The 22186-nt window shown below is 42.7% G+C and overlaps 1 protein-coding gene across 3 annotated transcripts in view; it reads left to right on the top strand.

Moving 5' to 3' along the window:
- Positions 1–22186, top strand: part of EPHA6 (EPH receptor A6) — a 714887-nt gene that overhangs the window by 349530 nt on the left and 343171 nt on the right. For all 3 annotated transcript variants that reach the window (XM_069945438.1, XM_069945437.1, XM_069945439.1), the window contains exon 5: positions 15665–16000. In XM_069945438.1, coding sequence (XP_069801539.1) covers positions 15665–16000 — 336 coding nt within the window. The remainder of the gene's footprint in view (positions 1–15664; positions 16001–22186) is intronic.

Genomic DNA, 22186 nt, shown 5'->3' with positions numbered 1-22186 from the left:
ATCAATGCATATGGGTTTTCTACTGCTCCCATTAAAGAAGAAATCTGGCTCTCTAAAGATTGTTTTTGAAACAGCAGGGGCGGGGTGGATATAATAACCATCACTACTCATCTACTCAGCCACCAGGCTCCAGGATCTTCCTCTATGCAGATGTCACAACTCCACTCATTGACAGCCTGCTCAGTCAGTCAGTGAGCGGGCTGTCTTTCAGTCGGGAAGGACGTTCCCCCCCCCCCAAGTTGTGACGTCATCACACCTCAGGGGAAATGCCTTCTGGCAGTCTTCCAGGAGCTAGTGAGGTGGTGTATCAATAGCATGGGGAGAGGTAAGTAGTGCTTGGTTATTATGTTCCCCCCTGCTAACGATCAATTATTTAAAATGGCTGGACTTCTCCTTTAACCACAGTAAGGCCCCCCTTGTTGCCTCTAGTTCTTTGTATGGATGCTAGGGATGAACATGCTCAACCTTGCTGGGGTAGGCACAGTGCGCTCATCACATCATTTTGGACACAGTCTGGTAGTCAGGGGGTCGACCCCTGGTGGCTAGACTGTACTCTGCTGGTGGGGGCGGGATTGGCTGAGCGGACACTGAAGCCGATGCTAAAGAGAGGAAACGTGAGCCGAGCCTACAATTGTAAGTATAATCCCACCTCCTCCAAGAGAGCACAGTCTGGCCCCCAGGGGTTAAATTAGCCAGATTAGCCAGATTGTCGCTTTCAGATTAACCTGGTACCCTCTGCTCTGCCAAGGGGGGGCACTTGATTAAGAAGCCCCTATTACACTGGGTGATGATAAGGAGCAAGCTAGCGTTGTCAGTGCTTGTTTGCTCCTTGTTTCCTGCTCACTTCCGCTGCTATTCCACGCGTCAGCAATAAGCTGGTCAGTACAGAGGGTAGTGCGGACAGCTGTGGGGGGCTGCCTGGGTGATCGCTTGATCGTCCAGGCAGCCCATAGGGGATAGCAACGGTCTGCTGCCGCCACTCCTATTCAACGGAGCGATGGCAGCAGATTGTTGCTATCCTAGTCTGCCTTTCAAAATGTTGAAAGACAAACGATGACGGCTGATCGTTGCCTGCTATTACACCAGACGATTATCGGACGTTATGGTCGGTATCGGCCAAATAAGACCGATATTCATTTAATGTAATAGGGTCTTTAGTCTCACATTGATTTCAATGGGGTTTGTTATTCGAGCACTCGAGTATCAAAAAATACTTAGCTCCAATAACAAGCATTGAAGTATTTTGGAGCTCCTCTTGATTATTTGTCCGTCCCGGCAGCAGCCGCTCCTTTCTTTACCCTGAGAGAAGCCGCACAACAAACTTTTGATTAAAAATCAGAGTGAGAAATAACAGCTGAGAAATAGTTGAATAAACTTTTTTTTTTTAACAACTTTACAGAAGCCAACTCAAGAACTTCTATGTACAGATGTGTTTTCTTCCGTACTCCTTCTTCTCGGTGGACATGTACTTTAAGCTGGGAGGTTTTGTTCTTCTAAGGAAATCTGCCACTTGCTGAAATCAATAGATTATTTTTATTTCAAATACCTTCAGCTCAACACAGTCCCCGAAACATTTGCATATATTTTGGAGCTAGTTTCATACCGAAGCCGACTGAATGATTATTTTTTATTATTATTATACGTCTTACATTTCTTTAGCATAGCTGATAAAAAAGAACGATAAACGGGGGAAATCTAAGGAATGACAGCGCATTACGCGGAAGCTTCAAAGTCAAATAGGAAACCTGTTATCTAATTAACTACGGTATGGATATTAGATGATTGATGAGGTTCTGTAAGATCTAATACTACAAAGAAGGCGGCGAGGAAGAAATCACAGGAGGCTTTGTAGAAAAGAGTCTAGGCATGGGTTAGGGGGAACCAGGCTTCTTCTGTGCGGATCTTCATCTGTGCATAATTCATAAATGATAACAAAGCAATCAGGCCATATTCATAAACAGCCCAGTGACACATTATATTGTTAAATCTGAGGATTAGAATTAATTGTCCCTCTTTGTTCCAAGTTCTAAATCTTACTAAATGATTCACTGGATGTCATTACAGCTTAATATTTGCATGAAATCACAGTTTAGCCAGCATAATTTAATGGCAATTAAAAAGCTATTTAATCGTCATGCAAATTGGCATAAGGGCCCTTCAGTAAAGAGGGTATATTTTTTTTCAGTATTGCAGTTAAGTATCTTTTTTTTTTTTTTTTCTTAGAGGTCCCGTAGTGTAATTGATAATATTCTGCAATTTCAAAGAACTTTTTTTTTTTCATTAATCTGTGCATTAGTAATTAAATGTATAAATACAAGGAATGGACTAGATTGTCCTCTGGGGTTTTGTATTGTAAGTGTTCATTATGTATATTGAATGGAATAAGAATGAAAAACATAGGAGAGAAGAAAAATGGATATTTCAGGACAATTTTAATTCCCCGCTGTAATTGGAAAAGCATTCTTAGGGATCGTTCACACAGGGCAGGTAGCAGCATGTTATAGCGGCATCAAAACGATGGGGGAAGGGGCAGATTCTAAATCCGTAGCATGTCGATTTAGTCTACAAAATAAGATTTAGTCTAGGTAAAAATAAGGGCAAATAACGGCCTTAATAATAAAGTTAATTTCATTTTGCAACAATAGCTGTTATTTGCTCTTATTTTTACATTGTGTGAATATAGCCTTAGGGGAGAATTCAATAAAGCTACCCTTGGCACAGATCGGCAAAAAGGCACAAATTTTTGCAATCATAATTCATACTGGAAATCTTGATAAATCCCACATAGTCCAGATTTTTGTCAATTCCTTCAACAAGGAAGTTAAAATCCGCAATGTCTGCAGATATAGCACATTTTGCTGCGGGAATGCTGTGGAATCACAACTATGTGACTTTTTTTTTTATGTTAACAACAGCCACACAAAAAATAATTTGATAAAAAAAGTCACAAAACTACCATATAGCATGTACCACCTTATAACTCAGATTTTAAACTATCAAGGGATCCACAATGATATTAGGTCACACAGTAGTTACATTTTTAATATGGGGTGCTGGAAGTCGGAAGCTCCAGTCATTTCTGCCATGAGGTAGAATGAGTATTTCACCTTAGAAAGAAGATTCTGTGGTCACAGAACAGCATAAACTTCCCTCCCGCTGTCATTTCACTTAAAGTGACTCCGTACCCACAGTTTGACCCCCCAAACCACTTGTACCTTCGGATAGCTGCTTTTAATCCAAGATCTGTCCTGGGGTCCGTTCAGCAGGGGATGCAGTTATTGTCTTCGAAGTGCAGGGCGCACATAGGTCTTTCCAGGAGGCACTCTCTGAAGAGTAGAGGTGGCGACTGGCACTAGGCGATCGGGAGGTATAATGTGGCGAGGGGATGTGGATTTGTGGATGAAACCCTTCTGTAAGTTCTCCCGGATGTAGGAGGACGTGGCCTCAGTCTCCGGTACGGAGAGAGGGTACAACCGACCTCGTGGAGGAGAAGTTTCAGGAAGGAGGTCTATGGGACAATCGTACGCCCGATGAGGTGGTAAAGAGTCCGCCTCCTTGGCAGAGAAGGCATCAGCCAAGTCTTGGTATTCCGCCGGCAGGCCGGATAGAGGCTTGGCGGGGTCAGGTAACGACATAGAGTACTTGGGCTGAGGTGACTTCAGACACCGGTTGGAACAGTCCTGACCCCAACTGAGAATCTTCCCAGTTCTCCAGTCTAGCTTAGGGGCATGTAATCGCAGCCAAGGGAGTCCCAGGAGGATAGTGGAAGAAGAATGGGGCAGGACGTAGAAGGAGATCTTTTCCTGATGTAAAGTGCCCACCTGGAGGACTAGAGGTGCAGTCTGGTAGTGCACATGGTCGGTAGCCGCCATCTTTGGACCAACGTTGCTGCAATAAAACTGCCTGCTGACCCAGAATCGAGAATGGCAGTAGTCTGGTGATTTTGTCCCGTGGGTGTCTGGATGGAGACTGGCAAAGACAACCTTCGAGAGGTGGCATTCACACCTAGGGAGGCCTCTCCCACCGGACCTAGGTGCGAGTGTTCCCCGAACGCTTGAGGACGTTGGGGACATCTCTGCCGGAATTGATCAGAGCCACCGCAATAGAGGCAGAGATTCAGCTCCAGACGACGAATTCTCTCATCAGGCGTCAGGCGAGCTCGTTCCACCTGCATAGGAACCTCAGGAGTTGGCTGGGACACCGGAACGACAGGATTCTGGAACACCGGCGCCAGCTGGTGATGGCGATGGGACAGGCTTAGTCGCCGTTCATGCCGGACCTCCTCCTCTCTCTCAGAAAAACGAGTATCGACCCTGGTGGCCAGTAGGATGAATTCGTTCAGGGAGGTAGGTAGTTCTCGGACGGAAAGCACGTCTCTCACCCGACTGGACAGGCCCTTCTTGAAGGTGGCTACTAGAGCGGCCTCATTCCAGTCTAGCTCTGCTGCCAGCGTGCGGAATTGGATGGCATAGTCGCCAACCGAGGAACTCCCTTGTGAGAGATTGAGTAGAGCAGTCTCTGCTGAAGACGCACGGGCAGGTTCCTCAAAGACAGAGCGAAACTCTGCCAGGAAGGTTCAAAGATGGGCAGTAATCGGGTCATCTCGGTCCCACAGTGGCGTGGCCCAGGCCAGGGCCCTTCACTCCAAGAGGCTGATGATGAAAGCCACTTTAGAGTGTTCAGTGGAGAACTGGCTGCTTAAAAGTTCAATGTGCATGGTGCATTGAGTCAGGAATCCTCTGCACAACTTGGGATCGCCTCCATATTTACTCGGGAGAGCCAGCCGAAGTTTCGAAGCGACAGCAGGAGGTGGTAAGCGCTGGGCTGTAGTATGCTGCTATAAGGCGGCAGTCAATTGCTGGATCTGCTGAGCCTGTTGGGCGACCACTCTAGCTACGTCACGGATGTCAGGCACCTCGCCGGGATCCATGGTTGGAGCCTACTGTAACGCCTGGAGTCGTGGATCCACTGAACCGTCACTAGCGATGGCACTAACCTCACCAGGGAGCGGAGTCTAAGGGGCTGCTGGCTTTCACCAGAGCCCGCCGCAAGGCGGGATGGACTTGCTGCGGCAGGCGACCCCCAGGTCGCTACCCCTGGCTTGGTTGCTAGTGACGGCAGGCGAGGCGTGGCAGGAGCTAGTGCAGGCAGAGGTCTGTAGGCGTAATCGCAGGTGGCAGACAGTACTCAGGAACAATAGGAAGGCAGCGGACAGGAACTAGGGACCAGGACAGCGGACAGGAACAAGGAACAAGGACTGAGGTCAGGAACAACAGGGAGCTGGGCCAAACGCTATGGGAAGCATGTAGAGGCTTCAAGATCTGAGATGGGGCAGGTCTGGAATTTATAGGAGAGTGTGTGTGCAGCAATCAATTAGGGGCGGACTGCCCCTTTAACTCTGAGACAGCCGGCGCGCGCGCGCCCCAGGAGGCGGGGACGCGCGCCGGCCAGCACAGCGAGACAGGAGCGGGGCGAGGTAAGGTGCTCGGGGCCGAACTAGTAGCAGCGCCGGGTCCCTGCACATGGACCCCGGCGGCTGCATGAAGCAGGGGAAGGTTGCGGCGGCGACCCGGAGCACGGGCCGCCGCCGCGGCCGTGACAACCTTTTCCCACAAATCTATATATCAATAAACTCAGTTCCTCCTGCTCTATAACATGCTGCCTACAGGTAAGACAGCATTTTATTTGTGACAGGTGCCCTTTAATACCTTATATTCCGTGATGGTGCCACTGCAGAAGAACTGTATTTGCCTCTTTATTTTGCTAGAAATCTGAGCTCATCACTGGGGTGCCAGCAGCAGAACACCCTGCGTTCAGCTTCCTGTCAGCAGACCCATACAGCAATATAAGATGCTGTTTATACAGTATTTTATGGAAAGTTCCTCAGAATTGGACCAGCACTTTACTCATGAGAAATTCTTCTGCCGTAGTAAGAGATTCATAATGGTGTTTTAGAACATTACAATAGTTTTCTATATTCGTAGAGCTGGAACAACCCTGCTATTACATTCTTGATGAAAAGAAAAAATCTCGGCTTCAGTGACCGTGGCCTGTCAGACAGAGAGTTAGATAATCGATGTTTTGTTCACAAGAAACAAGACAGCCTAATATAAACATCTGGAAATATCATTATATGGGATTCATCTGCAGGAGAGCAAATATTTTGACATTTCTGTTGGACAAAGTAAGGTGTTCGCTGCCAAGAAACAGATATTACAGTCAGAAATTCAATTTGTATGTCCCTTTTCCATCATGAGCTGAATAAACAAGTACACAGTGTTTTAGCATCCATCCCGTGCTTGCTCCTTTATATATTTTGTACTGCACACAGGCATTTCACCTTCAGCATTGTGTTATAGTTTGCATGTAGATGTAATTTATATAAAACTTATTACTTAACTTCTAGTGAAAAAAGGGCTATGGCTTATTTTAAGGGTAGTTCTTATTTTTGGAGAAACACAGTATGCTCTTACTCTGTAGACCCACTCTATATGGCAGTTAGCCTCCATACTGTATGCCCCACTATCGTTAGCCTCCTACACCGTAAGTTATCCAGTATACTGTAGGCCTGTATACAGGGCCAGCTCCAGGCTTTTGTGGGCCCTCCGGCGACAGAGACTCAGCCGGCCTCTTATTTAGCCCTATCATTGGAGACACCATTAACATACACAAACACACATTACTGAAACAGACACTGAGTGACTGACACAGACTAAGAGTGAATGTCAGAGTCGGTCAGTCAGTGTCAGTCAGTGTTTGCGTCAGTTAGTGTCAGTCAGTCAATGAGTGTCTAGTAGTCAGTCAGTGTCAGACAGTTAGTCAGTGTCTATGTCACACACTGACACTCAGAAGAAGGTTCTGCAGGCTGGAGGTACAGCCGAGCTAAAGGTCCGAGACGTTAGTGGCGCTGATGGCATCCGATGAGTTTCACTCCTTGAATGATGGGAGTAGTAGTAGTGGATGTTAAATCAGAACTTTTATTTCAAGAATTACACGTTTCAAGGCACAGCCTCTTTATCAGATTAGTATCTGTGCCTTGAAACGTGTAATTCTTGCAATAAAAGTTCTGATTTTACATCCACTACTACTCCCATCATTCAAGGAGTAAAACTCATCGGATGCCATCGGCGCCACTAACGTCTCGGACCTTTTGCTCGGCTGTAGCTCCTGCCTGCAGAACCTTCTGATTCTCTACCGGGATCCCCCGGCCCCGTGGACTGGTGCAAGAGGCTATATATTGATTATGCGATCGGCGGTGTCAGGCTCGTAGCACGACCACCCCAGGTGAGCGGCTCTGAAAGCCACTATTTTAATTCGAATTCCTGATTTGCAGTAACACACTTTGTGTTCCCCCAGTGTTTTTTGAATCTTTCCAGTTAGACACTGACAGTTACAGAACTGACACTGACAGATTGACACAGACACTGACTAACTTACTCTCACACACTCAGACACAAACACACTGCACTTACAGCTCAGTCTTCTCCCTCTTCTTCTCTGTCAGGATGGTCTCCACACTGTAAGGTTGAGGACCTTTTGGGTCATGTGATCAGGTCCTTCACCCTTTTCTCTCTGTGTGCAGGTCCTGCTGCATCTCTTGTGTCTTCTGATGTTCAGCCCCTCACCCTGCACTACAGCAAGCGGGCTGAACATTAGGACTCCAGGTCCCTCTCTGTTTCTTGGCCCCAAAGGCACTACGGGCCCCGGCACTTGCCCAGGTAAGCCCTGTGCTGACGCCAGCCCCTGCCTGTATACTAGAGATGAGCAAATTTACAGTTGTAGCAAAGTGAAGGGCTTCACTAAGCTCAATGGTCGGCTTGTCAGCTGGCCACCTGAACTCTGCTCTGTGCTGCTCCACGTGCATGGAAAAGCTGGAAGCTGAGGGGCACGTAGCAGAGCGGACTTCAAAGACAGCTGACTGACAAAACGACCAACAAGACCAATGCTCAGCCATCCAATGTCAGGGATCTGGTCAGCTGACTATAACTAGGGCTTATTTTTGGAGTAGGGCTTCTACTTTAAACCTACTCTAAAAACCCTGCAAAATAAAGTTGGGTGTTATTTTTGAAGAAACATGGTAGTTATCGGCAGACAACTAGTCCTTCCATCCTCCCCATACTCTTCTTCATCCTCCTCCACCCTCAATGGAAAGAGGGAATTAGCTACTTCTAAGCACCTCTGCCAATGTCTTCTCTTCCTTGAGAAAGAAATTGATATAGCACCTAAATTCAGCAAGATTGTTGATCAATTGTAGATCCTTTATTAGGCTCAATGAATAGTGCAGCCGGGCCACGTGAATGATCACTGGATCGTTTGTGCTGCCTATTAGCTTCATTATAGGCGCCCACGTGTTCCATGTGCCGACTACTACTGAGGATTTAAATGACCACAAAAGTTGTGATTGGCTGACATCTGCCACATTATCTGCCGTGAGGGTTTCCAGGTAAAGGTAAAAAGACATTAAGTCCATAAAGGCCCACTGGAAGAGAGACTAGTAGACAGGAAGCAGATCAGAGCTCTTTAACATTAGGTTGTAGTATGTGCTGGAAATTGACACCACATCAGCATTGCACATTTACTATTGAAGTTAACTGACTGTATGAGTAATTTATGGATATACTTAGTCCTCTAACATAATACTTTTTACCCTGTTTACAAATATTGGGGCCACTGCTTTGCTTTTTAACACTATCATACACAATCACACGTGACTCAATGGAGCATTCATGTTTTGTCAGTGGGGGAGTACTTTCCTGCTAAAGTCATGCATTGAAATTCAACATGCCTGATCCTGAATGATCTGTCAGAGAAGAACCCTCCCCCTCCACAAATTACAGTCCAACAGTCAAAATAAAAGAACATAGCTTTCTTTAAGTGGCGGATGATTGGCTGCCCCATTATAGGAGAAGTATGTAGCAGTCTAGAACCGTGAAGGAAATGCTTAGTATGTTTGGATGGGTAATTGGGTAATGGCTACTCTGCTACAGTATATGATAAGACCATTGTATGGATACTGCACTGACAGTTCTAGGGTTAGAATTAACATTATCTAGTAAACGTAACATTTTTGCACTTTATTTTAAAAAAAATAAAAAAACATTGTTGCTCTCTGGTTTAGTAATTTTTGCTACATATTCATTTTATATTAAAGGAAAAAAAGGTGCCATTTTTCGCACTGTATAATTACTTCATCAACACTTTTAATGTTGCATTTCTCTGAGTTGCTAATTATTATATTGGGTTTAATTAATAGAATAATTTTATTTGACACGTCTGATTTTCACTTGACAAACAACAATGGAATGTGTTGCTTCATGCTATAAAATGGCATTAGATACAGTGGCAGGGAAACAGTTCAAGTGCACCTCTTCCTTAAAAAGAGTGGATCACCTGGACTTCATTTTTGTGATTGGAGCCAGATTCTGAAATGTATTCTTTTTTTCTAATCTTTTTCATATTTTCAGATTTTATTCTTTTTTTTATTTATTTTTGTACATTATTACATCTTTCCTTAACAGTTTTAACAGCATAATAGACACAGCCTTGGAACATGCTCAGTGACATTTATAGAGGTGGGCAGGAGGAGCCCCTAATGATGAGCATTGACTATTGTGTGCACCTCTGTTGTGTATGTACTGGTGTCACCTGTCACTATATTCCTGTCTGTGATGATAAGGAGGGCACTGCTGGGAAAAGATCTGTACAGAACAAGCAGTTTTAGCTTAACTTTATGACTAATCGTGAGAATAAAAAAATGCAAATTTCAGAATTATTTTAAAATATAGACAGCAAAGTGGAAAATAGAATTTTGCTGAAGCTGCTGTAAAGAAGTTATACTTACCTGCCCTGGTCCCCCCACAGTCCCCAATGCATCTGTGGTGTGTGCTTGACTAGTCACTTTGCTAGATGGTAATATGTGACACAATAGTGGATTATAATAGGTCAGTTTTGGGTGGTAGCCCGGGGCCCTGAGATCCTGGGGGGCCCATGGCCACCCAAAAAGACTTATACTTTCAGTGGTGTATTGTTTCCTGACTACAGTTCTGTCATTATTTGCAAAAAATAATTACTTTTTTTACCACAATTTTGCACAAATCAGGGCAACATGACATTATGTATTCTGTACTATGAACACCACACTAGTGCTGCCATAGTTACAGTGGGGTGGTGGCCCAGGCTTGGTGAACAGCCAGGAGCTTATAGTAAAGTTAATCCACCCCTGATGTGACACCACTACTGTGGTGGTTGGTCGGTGGAGTATAGCTCAGCCAGGTGGTAGGTTGTCATGACACCAGTGCTGAATCAGAACACACATATGAAGGCACACCTACTTTTAGTTTTTGAGGCTGGCTATACCCTTTCCCCAATGGTCGGTGACCTGCCGGGTTGTAATCGGTCCCTTGGGCACTTATCACTGGGGTGGAGTTATGACCCACCCAGACTTTCGGTAGCACCATTTACAGAAAGAGGAGATGACCCAAGGATGGTGTAACCCCTGTGTAGGTGCCGTGCAATAATTACTGAGTCCCAGTAGAATAAATAAATTTCCTTTTTACTTAAAAATCTTCTGTGATACAAGTGAGCAACATGATGCAATCTGGACTTCACTAGATCCATACGAGAACTGTGAGATGGAAGTGGAACCGCAGTGATGGCTTGGTTGCATGCTTAGAAGAGTAGAGAAAGTTGAGAGCAGTGGAGAAGAGTAGGTTCTGAAAGTTCAGAGTAGTGGAGAGGAGTTTGTCTTGAGAGTCCCAACCCAATGTAGTACTGTGCTCTGCCAGAAATTTAAGAGTAGAATACTTGAAAAGAAGACTTGTGAAGAAGAATACTTGTGCCCGTGTTTCGACCTTTGTTGTCGTTATACCGCCTGTTGCCCTACAGTGTCGGGTGACCCGTCCTATTAGGGTGACACAAGCCCCAATCCTAGTTACCTGAGTTGAGCGAAGTGTACGAGGGTGTCCCGGTGTCACCTGCGTTGCAAGATACAGTACATAGGCTTGTAGCAACTTTGCTCTATCCGGATCAGTTCCTCTGCTATAGGATACCATCTTGCACTTTTAGAGATGTTCAAGGCATGGGTTGGGGTGATCCCTGACTTGTCCTCTCTGTTGGTGTTTAGCACTGCATTAGAGGTAGAAGTGTTGCTTTAGGAAGGAAAGTCTCTGTGTCTCCTATTCGTCTGTCCACTCCCACACTCCAGACTAGACTACACTGGACTTGGTGGGAGACCTGGCAGAGCCAGGGCCCAGCTGGACTACAGCAGGGGCTGTCTTGTGTTGCGTCCTCTCTTCCGAAACTTAGATCTCATCCACACTTCCTCCCACATCCACACTTCCTCTCTTCATGTGACAACTTCATACAGGGTGTATGTAACAACCTCTGTGAATGGTGGAGCAGAGAGAGTGTGAGAAGAAAGGAAGATAGAGATAGGCAGAAGGAAAGAACAGTTCTCATTGGTGGTGCGGATCCTGAACAAAAAACATTAACCCTTGATTCACTACAGCTGTGCAATATACAAATGTACATACTAGTGACATCTAGTGGCAAAACTTAGACATGACTTCATTACCACTTAGACTTGAGTGCAGGCTTTTGCGAGGGGTGCTCAAAGTAGATACACCTATGGTGGGAAGCCACACATCTCCTTTTAGTCCCATGCCTGCTGTCCCCAGACATGACACCTCAACACTAATTGGTTTAATAGGCAGATCCTCTTGTCTTGGAATTAGCGAGACAAGCTGAAAACTGGAAATAACTGTGGAAGACCTGGGGTAGTGAGTATAACTTTTTTTTTTCCAGCAGACCCAGCAAAGTATAAGATACTGTACATAATTATTTGATACTCCTGCAGTTTCTGCAAATTTGCTGTGTAGTCACAGGCAAAAAATCTGTCAAATCTGCCGTTTATCCACATGAGAACTCCAAGGACATATCCCCTAATTTCTGATTTGGACTTTTACTCTGAAACATATATGCAGCATTTCAGTTCCTTGTGAATACACACATACATAATACAGACACTTTCTTTTAGCCATGCCTACCTGGCCTACCTGGCCTACTACAGAGTATAAGGGGGTTATTAAAGGGATATTCCAACATTAGGGGAAAAAGGCGTGCTCAAAAGCATATAGTATTGCTTGCCTCACCACCCCAGTTTGGAAGCCACCATTTGTTTGGGGGTCTTAGTTCTGCTCAGCACTACACGTCCCAAAACTCATTGCTTTCCAGTACCTACTCCCCTCCCCCAGAACTCTTGCCAGTTCCAGGCCCAGAGCTGTTGCAGGACATTTCATTTCACAGGACACTGTTGCACAGGGAGGTGGCAGGTGTACATTACCTGTCTGCTCTTCTTTCTGTGGCAATATTTAGCACTAGGCAGTGAGCTGTAAACTTTTTTCATTCTCCCTAAATGTTCCAATAAAGTTATATACGTGTGTGTATATAAGACCTATCACTCATTTGTGATAATGCTATATTTGTAAGTAACATATAGTAGATACCGGAATAACCCTTTAATAATAGCACTTTACACCCCAGTCTCAAATAATCCTCCGCCAGTGCATGGGCACATTGGATTTATGTAGAGACGCATGCCAGCGTATCTGAGCAGCTATAAGGTACTGTCATTCTTAAAGGGGATCTGTCATTAGGCTTATTCTGCCTTAAATTAGGGAAGCATACACTAGTGACCAAATTGCTGAACAGATCGGTGTATTACTTACATCATTCTGTTCAGCCATTCTCCTAATATGCAGGAGAATAGGATTCTTGCCACACCCCTCCCCCCACCCTCCAGCTGCTGATTGACAGGTGACTGCCTATACACAGCATGGATAGATAACTACCAATCAGCAGCTGGTGGGCGGAGTATTCTGCTTCTCATGAATATCCAGGACTGATGGGCTCATGCACGTAATGAAGAGGACTACTTATTGTCCATGTTATTCAGGAGGATCTCTCTGGATCAGCTGCACAGAACAATGTAAGTGATACATCATTCTGCTCAGCTTCTCTGTGACTAGTTTATGCTACCCTGAGATAGGACACCATAAACCTACTGACAGAGTCTCTTTAAATAACAGAACATAATATGTTAATAATACAAGCACAGCTCTACACCCTTAGGCGTATCTCTAGCAGAAACTGTGAACAAATACCAGTTAATGCATTCTCATATCTACAAAATATCTCTATTATAGTATTAAGGCGCTACAGTGAAGACCACACAGAGGGTATAATACTTCCTGCCTGAATAGGACGGATGCAGATCCCCTTGATTATCACTTAGCAGCCTGGAATTGGAGCTTTAGCATGACAAGGTTCCTTTATCACCTTGAATTGTTCTGAGCACAAATGGAATTGAAAGAGAGTTATTACAGTACACGGGTGTACATAATAACAGCTAGTGGCAGCATCTGCTGAAATATTGTGGCTTTAGGGAGCAAATAACTACGCTGCAATAATTTTAATAGAGCTCAGATGCTGATGTTCTCTGCAGGATCATAACAAGTGGAGAATTTCTCTTTAATGTGAATCTAAACACAAACCCTTGCTTTGTTGTGTTGTACAGCGCTGTAAATGACAAGATGCTGCATTATGTTATACAGTCGGTTCTTTGTTCAATATATATACAGTAAATATATATATATATATATATATATGAAACATACCATCCTCCAGCGCCATACAAGTACATCAGCTCTGATTAGTCATGGTATAGAGTCCCTGAAGATGACACTAAGAAAAAAGAAGTAGATACTTTAACCATTTGAGGACCAGGCCCTAAATGACCCAGTGGACCGCGCAAATTTTGTTCTTTGCGCTTTCATTTTTTCCTCCTCCCCTTCTAAGAGCTCTAGCACTTACAGTTTTCTATCTACAGGGCACGAACACGAACATAAACATTGTTTTAGCATCATCGCTTTGGTTGGTGTTCGCCGAACATTCACAAACCAATACTGAATGTATAGAGACGCATTTGTTTCGGTGCATACTGATTATCAGGTGCAAAGCATAAAATACATAATAGTGGTGCAATTACGAGGTGTGTAGCATTAGCGTATCTTTTATTCGCCCGTGCGTATATACGCAATGGTGTGCATACATGTATCACGCAATACATGCGAGGAGTGCAAGGCTGCAGCGTAAAGTCTGCTCAGCATGTCAAGATGTCCCAGCGAGCCTCCCCTTTTGGGCTCGGAGAACTCAAATACGTTGTGAAGATACTGGACAGGATGGACTATGATGGATGCCTGGTTGCTACAGGGTTAAGAAATGAATCCTTATAGTGCTTATACGCTGGATTCTGTCAACCTCCCTTCACTGAAAATTTCACAACATTCTAAGCCCTACTTGGTCAGCTCTCCCTCCCTACACTGACAATTTCCCAACATTCTAAGCCCTACTTGGTCAGCTCTCCCTCCCTACACTGACTAACTACCACTGTGAACATTGCTGCCTAACTAAATTCAGATGCTGTCCCTGCTCGTGTCACTCTCCCTAATGAACCGCACAAGAATCAGGAAAGACTGTGAGAAAATTCCCTTCAGTGTTGCGGTTTTATAGCATGTAAGTAACATACGTAGTGGCGCTAATCATACAGCCAATCACAGTAATGCCAGTAGTGAACATAACTACTACATTACCTGATGTGCCCTTTCTTCCCCACACGTTCATTGGCTCTTTCAAATTGGTGGGAGAAAACACACAGTTACGTACATCGCAAGATAAACGTACGCATGTTCGAATATGTGTGAAAGTGATCGTTGTAACCATTCCGATCATCGAACAAATTGTTAGTGACTGGCGAACACGAACAATCAGCGTCATGTTCATACAAACATGCGAACATTTACGAACATGTTCGCTCATCACTAGTTACCATATGTATAACGATGATTTAGGGTGCGTTCACATGTACAGGATCTGCAGCAGATTTGATGGCGCACATATAGCTACCAAAGAATGGAGCAGCCCCATAAGAATAAATGGAGTTGTTGCTCTGTTTAACACATAGGACTCAGTCACCACCTTGAACTTTTTGTCATGTTCCTCAAACCTTTCCTGAACAATTGTTGCTGATGAAGAGTTCAGTGGGTACGGGGGCATGTGGGAGTGGGTGGCTCACTTCAAGTAAGAAATTTTTCCCCCAACAGTCTGACTACTAAAAAAAAAAAAAAAATTCATTGCTATTTTCTAAACCATTTGGCTTATAGCAAGTCATCATAATCTGTAAAATAGATTTTAAAAAATCTAAAAAAAACTCTACAGAAAGAAGCACCTGTTGTACGGGACCTTTCATCTTCCATCTCTGTAGTATTGGATTTATGTTGTGCCGCTTGCCTTGGCTAGTTTTCAGTGCAGAATAGATGAGATGTTAAAAAGAGACATGAATTTTTTACACATTTTAAATTAAATCATTAGATTTCTCGAGCTAAATGCAGTTTCATAAGGGCCTGAAGTAAGTGCTCTTGGCAGTCCGTGCCATGTCCCAATAGGGGGCTGATTACTAACTAAGACTTGATTATTGGAGGAATGATTGCTTCATAGACTACTACTGGGAAATCAAAGTATGTGCCCAAAACAAAAGAGCTTGAAGGTGGGATGTCACCCAGATTGTATTAATTTGTTATATTCTCTATTGTTTATTTTTGGCTTTCAGAACCACCTTCAGCTCCAAGAAATGTCAATTTTAACTTGAATGAAACAGCTCTGTATCTGGAGTGGAGTCCACCGTTTGACACCGGAGGCAGGAAGGACCTCAACTACAATGTTATTTGCAAGAGATGCGGGTTGGATCCCAGCCAGTGTGAACTTTGTGGTGGGGGAATTCGCTTTGTACCTCGACATTCAGGATTGGCTAACTGCTCGGTCACCATCCTGGACTTTTTATCTCATGTCAACTACACTTTTGATATTGAGGTTGTCAATGGGGTCTCGGAGCTCAGCCTATCTCCCAGACAGTATACTTCCATCACCATCACCACAGATCAAGAAGGTAGGTCTGATTTTTGTTTGTTAAATAATTTCTTAAAGTGAATTGGGAACTAAAGTGAAATAATTTACACGGATTGTGTTTAACATCAGTCATCGAAAGCTAACAGCACCGACAGAATTTTTTTATAAAAAAAAAGTAGAGTTTACAAGACTACTAAACAGTGCCATGTATGATTGGAAACAACGCCTGTATATTTAGATTTGCTATATGTGTACAAACATATAAAAAAAAATAATGATTTAAAAAATTCAGTTTAACAAAAAAACTGAAAAATATTCGTTCAAAATACAAGGAAATCACATAGGAAGAATTTTACAGTATACAGTTAGTGGCAGATAATACTAGGTCTATAGTTCTATGTCTACAAAATCAAATTCTGTAGGAGAAAAATATTTCAAATGTATTGACTTAAGGTTTAATATTTTAGGCACCTGTAAACTTGATGGTAAATACCCTCCAACCCCCTCACCTTATATTTTTAGCTATTCCTATATAAACAAAACAGTGGAAAATTGTGTATATTAAATGTATTTTTAATGTTTACAATGTATAGGAACCACGTGTATAAAATGTTCAAACTTTATCCAATATAACATGGTTGCTACTATAATTTTAAAGGAATGTATGCATAACAATTATACATGATAACTAAGGTCAAACGTATGGAACTTAGGTAATTGTTATTGTTACTATGGGTTAGTTTTATTCTACTTATAGCACATGCCATTTATATTATATAGCTATTATATAGCTATTACTGAAGAAATTCAAAGTATTGTGGAATATTCAAAGCCTTGTAGTTAGAAACATAATGATATGTGTTAATTGTCGTGTCAAAAGTTACTGATCACACTGGGTCACACTCCTAAAAACCATTGGAATACTGAGAAACAGCTAGGGGGAATGTGTGGCGGTGCTTCACCAGCCTGCCGAGCATTCGACTTGTTTGCTCCGTAGACTCTAATAGCCCTATTTCACGGAACGATTATCGTTCATAGACTCGCTCCAACAACCGCTCGTAAACGAGCACTTAACGATTTTTTTAAGCGAAAGAAAACACATAATACGTGTGGGAACGTGAACGATATCTGTATTGTAACGATTTGTTTGCGGTCGTTACATCGTTACATGGTCGTTACGTGGGGAAATGTAGGTAGACATTTCAAGAACGACTGAAAGATTTTTTATTTAACGAAAAGATTAGCGAATTATTGTTGAAAGACCAACGATTTTTATTCGACATGTTGAAAAAAATAGTGAACGACTCAACAGCGATTTCGCTGTTGTCGTTCGCTCGTTTACAGCTATTCCACAGAACGAATATCGTTAACGAGCGGTCGTTTGAACGATTTTATGATCGATAATTGTTCAAAAAAGTTCAGTGGAATAGGGCCTTAATGAAGCAAACAAATACTATTCGATTGACAGGTGAGGAGTGATGCTTACTGCTGCGCATTCCCTTAGCTGTTTCGGCAGTAAGACCTGGTGTGATCAGTAACTTTTTGCTGCAAATGAGAGATTTAGAGTAAATGAGCTGTCCGTGATAATTTCATACTTGTGGATCTTGCCGGGGCTATGTAAATAATAAATACTTACCTGTCCTGCTCCCCTGATGCTGACAGATCTCGAGTCACCCGTTCTCCGCTGCAAACATACTGTGATATTCAGCTCCCAAGTCAGCAAAGATCCTATACTGTCCATGCTTACTGGAAAACACCACATATTTCCAAAACACTGACAGCAGTGGAGAGCAAGCAACCTGAGATTCAGCATTTGCAGAGTTACCAAGGCAGGTAAGTATAGTTTACTCACATGCCCCCCGCAGCCCCAGCAGGATCAAAGTATCAAATGATCCAGGACAACCCCTTTAAATGCCATGGGTACCTTTGCACAATTTTTTTTTATATTATTAATTTATTTAAGCAAAATAAAGCAACTTTCTACATAGTCTTCATAAAAAAAATTCTACCATTTAGCTGCTATTTAGAAAAGATAAGATTAATCCCTCAGATGGCAGCAGGGGGGAGGTGTGAGTAACACATAATCTCAGCTCAATGAGTGGATAGGGGGAAGAGAAACCTTGAAGGGCTGCTAACAAAAGCTGTGAATAGGGAGGAGAACAGATACAAGGCAGACTGTAAGGGGAAATGATATAGGATGTGTGCAAGTATAGAGAGAAAATATAGATCATGCAACTCACACTGAAGATGGTATTAAAGAAAGTAAGCAACATTTTTCCTAAAATTTTATTTATTTATTTTTTAATTGTATAAAGAAAAAGGTTTTTTTTAAGCACAAAACAAAGAATTTTTTTTCAAATGCATACTTAGCTTTCAAAGCTTTAGGTTCCTGGGGAAAATCTGTAACAGGGCCTGTACCTATCATGTGCCATTTATAATACCAACGTCTTTATATATCACAGATGTTTGCCCCCTCAGGCACTAGTTCTCCTCCGTATGCCCTATAACTATATTACTGCCTGAGGTCTGTTAGATTTTTCTTTAGAGGCACAAACAAGATTTGGAATTTACAGGATTTTTTTTTTTTTTTTTTACCTCTTTTTCTTTCTCTTTCCAATCTATGTTTAAAGTACCTTGCAATTAAAAGACAGACGGATACAGCGACAGATATTTTGTTATCGTTCCATGAACCTAAAACTAACCTCATTCGGGTATATAAACAGTGGAGTTGTTCCTTGAAACTGGAATATAGAGAAAAAGAAGTGTGACAAATCTTTGCACAATTTTAGAGATCCTATTAGGAATTATTGCTTTAGAACATATTGGTGTAAGGATTGAGAACATACTTTTGCCAAGTATGCAAAATAAATAGTAACAGGACAGCACCCACTGTGTGAGTGAGCAGGTGTGTGGGGAAACATAACAAAGAAGCTATACTTACCCAACCTTTGTCCCCGCAGCACAGTGTCACCACTGCCACTAGTCTCCTGTCTGATGCAGGAAATAGTAAGTGACTTCAGAAGGGTTAGGCCACCATCATTGACTGGCTGAGCAGGCATTTCTGAGACGAGATGTGACGTCGCAGGATGAGGAGCTGCAGGAGACCGGCAGTGTACAGTGTACAGATATTGCAAATTATGCAAAGCTGAGTAAAGCGCTGGCCAAAGCATTGTCAACTTTTTTTTAGCACAGCAAAAGAAAAAGTCTGTATAACAGCGGCCTTTCTGTGACACGGCCGTGTCACAGAATGGCCGCTTTCTGTGATGGTTAATCCAGGCCGGTACTGAAGATGAACATCACTTTTTTAAAATTGTAATATGAGCACATTTGGGTGTGCCCGCGTTCCAATGAACCATAGCAGACAATGTAAAGCGCAGCTGGAGCCGCCCTTAACATTGTCTGCACTGTCAATTTCGTGTGATCACTATTCAATGAATAGCGGCTGCACAAAATTGACATGTCAGTTTTTTTGTGTGGCCGCTTGGAATCCCGGCCGTAGTGTATACAAGGGTGTATACACTTCAGCTGGGATTCCATAGAGTTCAATGTGATCAGCCACTGTCATTAAATAACGGACATTGTTGTAAACCTAAACGGACATTGTTTAATAAAAACTTATGTTGTGTGAACCAGGCCTAAGTGCCACCTAATAGAAGTAGCTTCCCAATTTCCCAACCATTTAACTAGCTCTACCAATGTGTAAAATTTGTACAGTTGCAGAGTCCTGATTTTGTGGTCTCAGATACCATTCATATCAGAAAAGGTTACTTAGGCTGGCTTCACACTGCAATGGAAGTTTATGATCTGCCTTACACATGGTGTTTGGGGTGGTGTTTTTCTCTCCATTCTGGTGTTTTTAAGGGCTCTCAGGCATTTTTTTCCACAAAACAGCATGCTGAGGGTGTGACATTCTTTCTACCATAGATTTCAATGGAATTGTTCTGGTTGTCTCGAAGACGTCATTACTATGCATATAACTTTTTTTTTTCTTTCTATTTTTCACCTTTTTGTCACCACAAAAAAAGATCATTTACACATACAGTAAAAATGGGAAAATCCTGCTCGGGGGTGTTCCTAGTGATAAGGGGACGGAGGGGTGTTGCAATCCTAGGGCTTGCACACTCTTGGCCACGTAAATTTGACACAGGGCTGCAAGTTTAAAAGTTGTTTTTTAGGACAACAACTGCATCACCTGCCGAATGGACCCCAGGACAGATCTTGGATTAAAAGCAGCTATCCGAAGGTACAGATGTAGCCTGTGTTAACTTGATCACAATGACGCATTTAACTCGACACTCTAATTGACCTAACACAGCTCCCTGACACAATTGTTGCGTCAGGGATCATGTTAACCCTGGCTACATCTGTACAAGTTGTTTAGGGGGTCAGATTGTGGGTACAGAGTCGCTTTAAATGCAGCTTTTTGAGAAATGTTACTTGTATGTGAATAGTGTATACAATATATATAATATTGTATATAGCATTGTATAATATAAACAGAAACTCGTACTGGAATCAAAGATGATTAATTATATATATATATATATATATATATATATATATATATATATATACATAAGCTTTGATTCCAGTAGGAATTCCTGTTTATATCATACAATGCTGACTATTAGTGCACAGCACAGCTGGGTCAGCAATGATGGAGCACTGTTGGGCACCACAAGTAATTAGCTAAACAATGGGCAGCACTTACCAAGTAATTCCTGACCAAATAGCTGCACTTGTGTAGGACAGAAGAGACCTGCGAGCTGGAGTGCTGCCATTTTGTACAGATGAAGGCCAATTACCCACAAGGGACAGTGATATTACAGTAACAGGAACAACAGCTTAAGAACAGATAAGAGAAGGAAAACCATCTAAAATTGTTTTTTATATGCACAAATGGTCTTGAATAGATAGGAGCAGCCAATATGATTGGTATTCTTGATTCTCACTTGTCTACAACTTGGCAGCCTTAAACATAATACATACACCCAAAGCTATCATATTTTATTCCCATGTCTTAGCATTGCACATGCATAGAATTTCCTACAATTGTACTACCTCCAGTTCCTGTATTTAATATTCACTTCCTGCCAAGTGTAAATTTATGGCCTGTGCCCAGTGCTCTCCATTGAAATAAATCTTATTTGCATCACACAAGAAGCTATCACATCAGAGGATATGCTTCTAGGCTGCTAATAACTGTACAGATCGCACCTGCTACTAATTTTGCCATTAAGAAGAGTGTGGATATTATACTTTTATATGGATGCCTGAACCCCCTAAAATGTCGATAGTTTTGTCATAATTGACGCACAAAGCAGAAGTTTTCAGTTTCTAGTTTTATTGATTGGATTATTGAATCCAGGTGCATGTAAGGCTTCCTGTGCGCCCCACTGAGGTCTACGCCAGCTCAGAGTTGGCATAGATTTTTAGATTTTTACTACAATTCACAAGTTGCCAGCATACAGTATATTGGCACAATGCTGCACCCTCTACTTTGCAAGCTTGGTTCTGACCTGGAAAATAAGTAGGCACAACCACTTTCTATAAAAGTCAGAAACTTTTTGCAGGGTCCATAGCTGGCACAGCCCTAATAAATCTGGGCTATTGTTATTTTTAGGATAGTAAACCTCTCCAAAGTAGAAGATGTCTGCTTTTGGTCTGCTAAAATGGGGATTTTTACTGCTCTGGACAGTTCCTGACATGGACAAAGGTGGCAGCAGAGAGCTCTGTGTCAGACTGAAGATAATAAACCACTTCCTGCAGGACATACAGCAGCTGATAAGTACTGGACAACTTCAGTTTTATTTATAGAAGTAATTTATAAACTTTCTGACATAAGTTAGGTTCCTCCGTAGTACCCCTTTAATATAGTGCGTGTTATGAAAATCACCAATAACATAATGAAAGGTTTTTCATTACCTACCTACCTACAGGCAGCATCCTAGTTTATAAGTTGCGTGAAGGTTCCTAAGAGAAATAATACAATTAACTGTAAATATTTCGAGTTTTAACATAAACATGTTTGCAGTATAGTAAGGCTGTATTTCCACAACAGGATTTCACAGCCTAAGGTTACTGTATGTTCACACTGCGTATGAATCCGTCCGTAGTGCGAACCGCGAATATACGCACGTAGTTTTGAGGTTGATGCGTTTGCTTGAAAGTATACGATATACGCCCGCACAGTGCACACTACGTATGAGCTTACGGGCGGATCGTA

Source organism: Dendropsophus ebraccatus, chromosome 11 (assembly GCF_027789765.1).
Source record: "Dendropsophus ebraccatus isolate aDenEbr1 chromosome 11, aDenEbr1.pat, whole genome shotgun sequence".
Taxonomy (NCBI): Eukaryota; Metazoa; Chordata; class Amphibia; order Anura; family Hylidae; genus Dendropsophus; species Dendropsophus ebraccatus.
Note: the sequence above shows the minus strand (reverse complement) of the source record. Positions and strands in the feature narration are given on the sequence as shown.